Raw genomic sequence first — 11,151 nt, 5'->3', positions numbered from 1 at the left:
GTTACCAATGATATAAAAGTGTCAAAATGAAGCATTGACATACTGTATGTAGCAGGGGAATAAAATGAATTAGTCACGTCCTACCTGTGTAGTAGAACCCTGCATTCAGGACTCACCTTGGCAAAGGGTTCCTCCTGGTTTCTACGGCTTATTTTTTCTAAATACGACTGGTGCCTACTTATGTACCTTTCTTTTATTTTAAGCATACTGGATGTGAATGATGAGAGTTGTTGTTCTGCAAGAAATCCACTGAAATATATTTATTTAACCTGTGTGTTGTGTTTTTTTTTCCCTGTCAGAATCCTTTAAGGTTTGGCAAGTCTCTCTTCTAGTGCTGCTGTTGCTGCTCATAATATTTGGAGCAGTTGGATTTATAATCTACCTGCGTAAAAGGTGAGCTGGGACATAGGTCAGAACTGCAGCTTTAAGAGCGCATGATAGTTAGAAAAATATTATATTCTGGTAACTGTATTGGAGTAATCATTGTTGTTATAGTATTCAGTATGTGAATTCCTTTTATATCTGCACAGGCTTTATGTATATATTTCGCCACCGTTACATGCAGGCCAAGCTGTCCAGCGAAAGTGACAGCTGGGAAACATTATTATGTTAACAGGGTGCTTTGTTTAAAGCCCAGTGAACGCTCAGTTTATATCAGTGAAGTATATAACAGGATAACAGGGGCATCAAAACAAACAATGGTAGAAGTCTTGCCGTTTGTTTTCTTCAGAACAGTCATATTTTGAATAGAAAAAGCCTACTTCCTGCCAGCATGGTGCTGAGAAGGACCTGTGCTCTCTGTGTGGGAGCAGTGTGGGCGCATGAGCTTTGCTGATGGAGAAGCTCTAGCTCTGACTCAGCAGGAGTGTGTTTGACTACTGCAGAGAGACCACTGCTTCCACACAGAAGCACCTTCATGCTGGCAGAGGACAGGCTTTTTTACTCAGGCTATAGCTGCTTTCTAAAGAAAACAAACTTTAAGATGTTGATTATGCTGACTGGATTTTCTGAGGAAAGTAAATATGTAACACGAAAGATTTCTATATTAGAGCAGATTTAGTTCTGACATATTCGTGTTAACATGTTTGTATGCTGTAAATAAATATCAATGAAAATCTTGGAAAGCTTAACTTATTTTGTAAAAAATCGGAAATCCACATTTTTCCGATTCCTAGTCAGGGCAAGACATTGCTTGTGTGATCTCTACCAAAGGATTCTGGGATTCAATCTGTAAAGTTGGCCATACATTGGCCATTGATTTCCCAATCCATTAAATGAGTACCTGACCATTGACTGTAGCTGATTGGCTGTAGTTACTGAGCAGCTGAAAATTTTCAGATCGTCTTTGGCTCCTTTGACAAAAGTCAATAACAAAAAAAACAACAAAAAAAAAACGACTTTTGTTGAATGTAGGCGTTCCGACCAGGCCACTTACTGGTCAAATTTCGGCCAAGTCAGCAGGACCACAAAATTATTAGATTTTGTCTTCCACTTGAAGTAGTTCCTTTTTTTTAATCATGGTCTATGAGGGATACTGAAGATAGTTGCAAATTTTTGCCAGAACACAGCTTATAATGAATGTCAGTGTTTTATGTTTATATAGAGCTTCAGAATCAAACTGCTGGACTTACCATTGTATCTTTTACCCCTGCAGGACACCACAAAACTACACCAGCATTGAAATGAATGCACACAGAGATCTGGCGATGGAGTATTGACAAGCAAGGAAAGTAAGAAACTATGGACCAAGTAAAGAGGGCTGTTGTAGGCCCATCTATTCTGTAGGCTCAGCCTAATAAGCATGGCCTTGTTAGGTCAGAACTGCAGCTTGCAACACCTGAGCAGTATTTGCACCACAGCAGGAAATTGATGCACCTGTTGCTTATGTGGGACAACACTCCTCTTGGAACAAGGCCATTGTTCGGTTTTGGAGCAGGAAAAATATGGGTTGCTTTGTATTAAACAACCTTTTTGTGACAATTGCTACTATTACCAGTGGTGGAACATTTCTACAGTGGACTATGAAGACTGTTAATCTTTTGGTAATTCATGCTGACCGTAGTATTCCTCTTGTTCTAAGACAATAACACGTATGGTGTCATCTTCACAAGTATAAAAGCATATAATTCATCATGACCTACTCTATTATGTACAATATGTCAGGTTCCTAAGCTTCTCTCTACCTTTCTAATTAGAAACACCTGTGTAAAATCCATGAACTTCTGTTAAGGGATTGCTTAAAGGTATCATTTCAGATCTTCCATTGCTGACTTGTCTTTAGGTGCATATGTTGAAAAAATGAATAGCAAATGCTTGTGAACATCTGTTCCAGGTAAACCTCAACAGTCATGGGTGAACCTAATATGATAAACAACTGTTTAGATTCCCCACATAATGTTGATCTAAAGCTGGCGACCAATCCTCTTTCATTGTCCTGACTGCATAAGCCTGGCTGGATATCTACATGGCCTGCTGGGGATGGGCTTCTATGCCTGACTGGGTGGCAGACGGGTCCAGGAAGTGGGTGCCAAGCATTGGGCTAGTCTGTAAGTGATGGCAGATGTGTAAATCAGGGCTTGTTTTGTTGTTTTTAACCTGAAAGAGTGTCCATACTGATGATCAGGTAGCAGATATGTCTTAACTCCCTCAATGTACAGTGCAGTAAATTATTTTGGGGCAGTAAATCCCTACCAATTCTGCTGTCCCTGGCGCCTCTTTGTCCTATCTATACATCAGTACTTCCTCGAGCTGTGGTCTGCTCAAGATCACTCGTGTTATGAGACTAGGACGCATCTCAGCTTTGCTAAGCCATCTGGTCTTTCACCACCACCAAAATGCACCCTCCTGCAGCTTGGCATAGGGAAAAGCCCTAATTTATCACCCTCATAATTGAGATCAGCTCACACTGACTTGGGAATGGCTACAAAGATGTTCCTCATACCTGGTTGATTCAGGTCCACCAACCAGATCATTGCTGGTTGTTGGAACTGTTGTTTTCTTAGGAACAATCTTCATAAATCCAGTACAAAATAGATCATATAACATGAAGATATGGTGATTTGAAGAGCTTATCTTTAAATTAACATCATGTTTGACAAATGCATTATATGAAGGAGTTAAAATGAGTCACTTCTATGCAGCACATGCCTTCATCTTATAAGCATGTACAAAGCTAACTGTACTGGATGTAGAAGGATAAAGGGTGCCATGTTTTCTGTTGTTGTATAGAAAAAGGAATCTCTGGTATACCTTTAGATGTGAATGCTCCTTGCTCATCCCAGTTAGCTTATCAGGACCAAGCTAAGTTAGGCAGAATGCACATATTAAGGGATGCCGGAAATTCTTTCTTTGATATAACTCTCTATGAAAAGGGTATTATCCCTGCAAATGACCTTTAAAAAAAAATATATATATAATCTGAACTGACCTTCGATGATCCAATCCAAATCCTGTCCACAAATATAGTATTAAAAGAGCTAAAAGTGCACTTATTCATTAATGTTACATGTTCATAGTTTGTCAAAAGTACATTTACCTGGAGATCCTTGTTGAATGGATTATCCAGACGTTCCTCCGATGTTGAATCTGCACCTTAGAATTCAGAGCCCTGACACAACTGGGTTTAATAGATCTGTGCAAGGATCTGATTGGCTGCAGTCAGTAAGACGGAGATGTAGACATCTGGGTGTACCTAGGTAGATACATGCTGTAATAGGCTATCATATGGCTCTACCGAGATTGATCCAGTTTCTTTTATGTCTGACTGCATTTGTTGTAACTCAGATAGGAAACTGATATATTTTTATGTACATTGCCTTTTAAATAAAAAAAATGTAAATAAAGTTTTGCATATTTTTGTTGTTAAAAAAAACATGATGTTTCGGTCATTTAAAGTGATAAAGTCAAAAGGTTTTTAAGCTATTGCGATTGCTGATGAAATTACTTACAGTATGTGCTGCTCCTTGATGTTTAAAAGTTTTAGTTTCCTGGAGAATCAGATGGTCCCCTGAGCACTGGTCCTGATATCCTGTTTTAAGGTAGCTACTTTCCCTTGCAGGGTCCTATGGAGCCACCTTTGTGTGTGTTAGTAAGCTGTGTGTGTCTCACTAAATAGTTGGCTTCAATTCTCTCAGCTCCACTTCCCTGAACCTCCTATTGAGTACAAGATTACAAGGGACAGAGCAATCCACTCTCCTCCCTACTTCCCCTCTCCTTTTTCCTTCTCTCTTCTTCAAGCTAGTAGATGGATGGCTGCAGTAGATTGCTCTGTCCCTTGTAATCTTGTACTCAACAGGAGGTTTAGGGAAGTAGAGCTGAGAGGGTTGAAGCCAACTATTTAGAAACATGATGACTGTAACTGTTTGGGCAAAAATGTAAAGAAATCCTTTGCTGGGCAATGTATTTGTTGTTTGATCTGGATTCAGTAATAAAAAACATTTGAGAGTTTAAAGGAGAACTATGGGGTTAGGGCTTTTCCCCATAGTTCTCCTTAGTCAAAGCATCCTAAGTCCCCTCAATACCATCATGTTTCTTCATTTCCAGAAGATTGTGGAAAAAAATTAAATCACCATTGCGTGCTTTTCACTCACCTCATGGTTCTAGCCGACCTGTGACAATGAGACTGTCACAGGTCGGCTTAGTAGATCGGGAGGTGAGCGAACACATAACGGCGTTCGCTTACCTCTCGATCCTGTCGCGGCTCTTTGCCCTGACAGGGGAGGGGCTGGATTCCCCCCTCCCCGATCCGCCAGCGCTGACTGGCGGAACAAACGGGGGAGGGGGCGGGTACAGCTGGCTCTGCCTCTAGATAGGCAGAGCCAGCTGTCACTCACGCAGCTGGGCGGATCCAGACATAATTGTCGGGATCCGTTTCTGCTGCGGCGTCTCAGTATACCGTGACCTGTAGCTCGCGGTATACTGAGCCTAGGGTGATGGGAGGACGCTACTTTGTGTCCTCCCGTTACCCTTAGGAGAACTATGGGGAAAAGCCTTAACCCCATAGTTCTACTTTAAGGAGATTTTTTAATAATTTTTTTTTTTGCACAATTCTTTTATTTATTGTTTACCTTTTTATATAGTAAAATTATCACAGCACTGAAAACTGAAAAATGGCCTTGAAAAGAGGGGGCCTAACATGCTGGTATTGAAGTGCTTAAAGTGTATGTACACCCTAACAATGAACTTCTCTTATTTGCTCCCTTTTGATCTGTTAACTATACAGTACCATCAAAAGCGTTTGTTATATCTGTTCAATAAGTACAAAAAATACATGTTGGTTCTGCCAGAAATATTGTCAGCTAATAACTTTCTGTGCTGCACTGTTATACATCGAGGTTCAATTTATTAAAAGGAGCAGACAGAATCTGGATCAGATTTTCAAAGCTTAACTGAACAAGCTGAAGACAAAAGCGGATTGGTTGCCATGGGCAGCTGCTCCAAATTCTGTCTGCTCAGGTTTTAATAAATTCCACCCAATTGCTCCCAGAGCCCTGAGGACTACAGAAGCCTCCCCTAAATGTTATGGAGAAAGAAACAGATAACAATGTTAGTAGTATTATCCTTGTGTACACCACTGCTCCTTCATAGATACAGTACGGTGAATGTTGCCACCCTAGGACAGGAAGTGTGCTACTGGCAGGATTACCTAAACACCTAAAAAACCTAAATAAGAAAACAAATGCAGACACCACATCTAAGGGCTTATAAGCTGCAATATATAACCTTTTGTTTCTTGTGTTTCGATACACTTTTTATCCCATAGTTCTTTTAAGGGTCACGGGAGGACAAAGCATCCTCCTGTGACCCAGAGCTCAGTATATAGCGAGCTATTAGAAAAAAGTGGTACATGCATGAATCCATAACCAGCCTTTATAGCAGGGAGCACAATGGGAAGGCTTACAACAATACAAAACACAAAAATTCCCCAGCCCCAACTCAGTTCCTCCACTCAGCACTGGAGAATCAGAGAGGGGAGGGGGGAATCCCTGCGGGTAGCCATGACTAGCAGTCACCACTCTCTGCAGGGAGATGATCGGGAAAGTAAGCAAGCAACGGTATGCCTTCGATCACTTCCCGATCTATTGAGCCGACGTGTGACAGCTTCTTGTCACAGGTCGGCTCTATCTATGAGGAGGAGTGGAAATCACTCACCTCATAGTTCTCCTTTTAAAGGTATTTTAAAGTCACAATTACTATACCAAGTAACACAACAAAATTACTACTAAAAATATTTAATACATCTCATATAATCACATATCGAGATAAAATGTCTGAAGCACTTGAATGTGCAATTTATACACTGCCTGGCCAAAAAGAAGTCAGCACCTGGATTTCGGGCAGTCTTATGATCTGGAGTTGCTTCTGTTGGTCAGGTCTGAGTTCAGTAACGTTATGTCTCCAAACTATGAGTTCAGCTACCAACCTGAATATAGTGAATGACCAGGTTTTTCCATCAATAGATTTTTTCTTCCCTGATGGCACATTGGCCATATTCCAAGATGAAAATTGCCTTATCACCAGAAATATACACTGCCTGGCAAAAAAAAGTCACCACCTGGATTTAGCAAAGCAAATAGGTCAGAGCCTTCCATTGGATAATAGATCTAGGTTCAGCAATGTTATGTCCACAAAAAATGAGGTCCGCTGCCTACCTGAATATACTGAATGGCCAGGTTTTTCTATCCCTGGATTTTTTCTTCCCTGATGGCACATTGGACATATTCCAAGATGACAATGCCAGGATTCATGGGGCTCAGATTGTGAAAGAGTGGTTCAGGGAGTATGAGACATCATTGTCACACATGGATGGGCCACCACAGAGTCCAGACCTTAATCCCATTGAGAATCTTTGGGATGTTCTGGAGAAGACTTTACGCCGTGGTCTGACTCTCCCATCATCACTACAAGATCTTGGTGAAAAATTAATGCAACTCTGGATGGAAATAAATGTTGTGATATTGCATAAGCTTATCGAAACAATGTCACGGCAAATGCGTGCCGTAATCAAAGCTAAAGGCGGGCCAACAAAATATTAGAGTGTGTGACTTTTTTTTTGGCCAGGCAGTGTAGATTTTGAATTAATTGTGAGAACTGGGTGGGCAAATAAAAAATACAAACTGTGACAGTCATCTTACTGTATATCTCCATACAATGTACTTCTTTTAACAAAAGACACACACCCAGTTAGTAGTTTTGGCACATTTCGAATATTTGAAATCTTGGTTTAAGTTGTGAATCCCCATAAAATTTCTTACAATAAATCATCACACCAAGGCCAATAATATGCGAGAGTCAGCATTCTTTTTCTTCAAGAAAGCATTTTTCGTGACACAAGTAACAAAACATTAAATAGGTGAAGAATTTCCTGACACAGAAAAACTCTCTATCTCAGTAGGAGAATAATAACTGTAGGAGTAAGTGTTAACTTGCATTTCATCCCTTTGTGGTTTAACACATTATATAAATAGTTTCCTCACCTTCCTGTAAAAGAAATTACTAATTACAGTATTTAATTTTCTGTTGTGGGGACATACAGTAGGCAGCAATAAAAATCTGACAGAGGTTCTTACCCTTCCCTACTCTACCCAGGGCTGAAAAAAGTTTTGGCTGAAGTTGGGTGTTAATGTCTATAGTTAGTTATTACATACTCTGATGCATGGTATCACATTGTAGTCTCCAGCAGGGAGATCTTTACCGTGGAGCAAAAGGGCAGCTGCCCTGGGCCCCATAAGTTAAAGGGGCCCACAGCAGCTGTCCCTTTCGTCTGGAGCAGCAGGCAGGAGCAGCGACACCACTGGTAACAGGGGCAGACTGGGCTGAGGGACTGCAGGCATGTTGACAGCCAGGACCGGCGCTAGCTTAGCCTGAGGGGGGCGGTAATTGGCAGGTGATAGAGAAGAGCAGCCGGAACAGCGGACGATTACGTTGCTGGTAAGTGCTGGGAGTGGCCGGAGCTGTGCTCTTCTCTGCCTGTTGTCTGCAGCTTCAGTTGTGTTGCAGAGTTTTGAGTCCATTGCGTTGCAGAGTCCATTGCATTGCAGAGTCTCGAGTCCATTGCGTTATTACATTGAACCTTATATATATACAATATATCTATATATCTTTATAGGATTAGACATGCTTACACATTTAGTTTTAAAGAGACCGTAGAAACAGAATTATGTTGCACGTTGGTACTTGTTCCTAAATAGTTTCTGGAGCACCCTTTCATGAGTAGTGTTCTATGGTACCAGAGGTTTCCTCCAGAGGTTTCTAGGGGTTCTTCGAGCTGTGAACAGTGGGCACTTGTGGAGCCTGACCTCACAGGTGAGTACCCACTAACGTCAATTATTGTTTTAGCTTTCTATACAGGAGGCATTCTTCTTGATGACTATCAATTTAAGAGGCATGATTTCTCTTGACCAGTGATGTTAGGTGGGTGAATTTCCTGTTGGCCATCTGTGTAAGAGGGCACCACAAGAACCACCAATGTAAGGGGGTATCTCTTCCACTGTCCACCAGTTTAAGGAAGCAATACAATGACCACCAGTGTAAGAAAGTACCTCTCTTGCTGCCCACCAGTGTAAGGGAGCACTACACTGATCGCCAATGTAAGGGGGTACCTCTTTTACTGGCCATCAATGTATGACGGTATCTCTTCCACTGACCAGCAAAGTAAGGGAGTATCTCTTCCCCAGACCACCAGTGTAAGGGGGTACCTTTCCTGCTGACCACCAGTGTAAGGCAAAACACTACATCGACCACCAATACACCTAAGTACTGAGGTTTCTCTCTGTTGACCACCAGACTAAGGGAGCACTACATTGACCACCAAGATCAGGGTTATCTCTTTCACTGACCACCAGTGTAAGAGGTTTTTTTTCCAATACCTGATCTTTTTTATGCAAGTGGGTCAGACTGCTTCCTGTCCAGGGCTCTCCCTATAATGAGGTTGCCTCAGGCTGCACCTTATTGGGTCACAGTGTCCCAGATTGCTAAGAACTCTTGTGACGCTCTGTCCGGCATCCCGCCCAGCTCATTGAGGTCAATTGTGTCCACAGAGTAGAATTCCGGATGTCTCAGTAGTGCTGGTCAGACATGGCGTGAAGGAGGTGCATACTTGGATATTAAAATCCAGGTTGCCATCATAAAAATTCCCTCTGCTTCTCATGTCCCCTTGAAGTTTGAACAGTGTCCATGTCTACAAGACAACAGGAAGGGTCCCAACACCCTTCCAACAGGCTTAAAATCCAGGATGGCCCTTGTGCAGCTGCACGGTCTGTCCTTGGTTTAATCATCAGTGCCGATATACAGTACTGTAATGTCTAACACAAGACAATACACTGACAGACACGGGTCCTTGCAGCCACTCCTGCCCTTTTGTATGTTTGCAGACATCTTTGTCTTTTAGTCATAGGACATGTGTACTGGCCTGAGGTGAAGGAACTAGGCTTGCAGTGAATGCTATATTGCTGTGTAAACAGCCTTTTCGCAGTACAAATTGTGCTTTTTGTCACACATTCAATAAGTCTGAATTAGCTCTTTTGAGAAGACTTTTATAACATTATCCTCTAATACTCTTGAAATATTAAGTGCATTGATTTATATGTATAAATTTGGGAACGGGCAAAAATAAAGATGATATAGAACACACTCTTGTACAACACCACCACCCACTGGTTGATATCGGTCTGTGGATAAGAGTTTTTCATGTCCTGTAATGTACTTTGATCATGCATCATCAACTGTGTTTCCAAAGTGTGTGAACACAAATCTTCCTGTCTGTTATAGGAGAACATGTTTTTGTGGAAGATTATGGTAAACAAAATGCAACAAAAGCGGCTTTTTTCTTTTTAACAATTGCAATCTTTCACAAAGAAACATATATTTTTTATAGATATAAGGAAACGTTTGTCATCATGAGTAATAAAGACAATTGATGCATATTCAAACTGCACTAGAGCAAAAGAAAACTCATGCAGTAGGCCCCATTCACACGGGTGGTCCAGTTAGATCTGCGTGACAGGTGGATCTGATTGGAAGCCCAATGTTACTCTATGGGCAGCCAGATCCAAGTGGACGTGCGTCCATTTGCATCGGATTATCCCCGACTTTTTCTGGGTCTAAAAAAAAAAAAAGGAACAGATTGTGTGAGATCGGAGGTAACCTGATGTAAACAGACACGTCTGCTTACATCCGACTCCCTATAGACCTAACACTGGTCCATACAGCTCAGTTTTTTTCTTTATCACAACATGGAGGAAAAAAAATAATAGACACAGATGTACCAAAAGTGACAACTGTTCTGCTCCGAATAGCACGAGATCTATGCATGGTTCCCCTGCTGATCAGAATGGAGGGCACCCGTGTGAAAGGGGCCTTAATGCATGTTATAATAAATGTGGATTGGCCCTAAAGATCTAGGAGTGCCAAGAGCGCAGGTACAAATAAGAATGTTTTCTAAAGATGATGTTGAAAATTATTTTATGCCATTGTCCTGCAAGATATTATTGCATATTATCATGCACTCCCTTTTATTCCTATTGATCCCTTTAAAGTTTAACTAAACTTAAAGTAGAATTAAAGTCTCTTGGCTTGTGTAGCAAATCTACAGTATATGCTACATTCTTTTTCTAATGAAAGTGGATTTTTCCTTAAAGTGACATTAAACCCTCAGATTTTTTAACATAAACCAATACTGTAATGTGTGCCTTACTGTAATCCATGGTAGTTTCCCTTCTCTTTGCTGCTCTTCCTTTTAAATCCTCATGTCTTCTCATGCTGGGGGAGAACTTCCCTTTGCAGCTGAGTGCCTCTTCCTGTAGTGCTGGCTTAGGTTGTGAACCTACACACAGACACCGTGTAGCCATTCCAGAGACAAGGCAGTCTGCTGCAAAACAGAAGTTCTGCCAAGCATGAGAAGAGATACGGATTTAAAAGGAAGAGCAGCAAAGAGAAGGGAAACTACCATGGATTACAGTAAGGCACACATTACAGTATTGGTTTATGTTAAAAAATCTGAGGGTTTAATGTCACTTTAAACCACTTGCTCACTTGCTTAAACCACTGCAAAATGGCCTGTACAGGAAGGGGGTTTTTACACTTAACTTGATTGCTATCACATAGGGGACAGTGGTGCCCGGGATAACCGGCAACGGCAACAGAGGGGGGGGG

At 41.4% G+C, this 11,151-nt stretch overlaps 1 protein-coding gene across 1 annotated transcript in view; it reads left to right on the top strand.

The window, feature by feature from the left end:
• LOC108790917 overlaps positions 1-1,725 on the top strand; it is a 20,378-nt gene extending 18,653 nt beyond the window's left edge. The window contains exons 12-13 of the mRNA XM_018561282.1: positions 300-393; positions 1,655-1,725. Of these exons, the coding sequence (XP_018416784.1) occupies positions 300-393; positions 1,655-1,718 (158 nt within the window). The 3' untranslated portion in view covers positions 1,719-1,725. The remainder of the gene's footprint in view (positions 1-299; positions 394-1,654) is intronic.
• The last annotated feature ends 9,426 nt before the right edge of the window (positions 1,726-11,151 follow it).

The sequence above is a fragment of the Nanorana parkeri genome, unplaced genomic scaffold, assembly GCF_000935625.1.
Source record: "Nanorana parkeri isolate BGI_ZX_2015 unplaced genomic scaffold, ASM93562v1 scaffold19, whole genome shotgun sequence".
NCBI lineage: Eukaryota > Metazoa > Chordata > Amphibia > Anura > Dicroglossidae > Nanorana > Nanorana parkeri.
The sequence above is the reverse complement of the archived record's forward strand: the minus strand, read 5'-3'. Positions and strand labels throughout refer to the sequence as shown.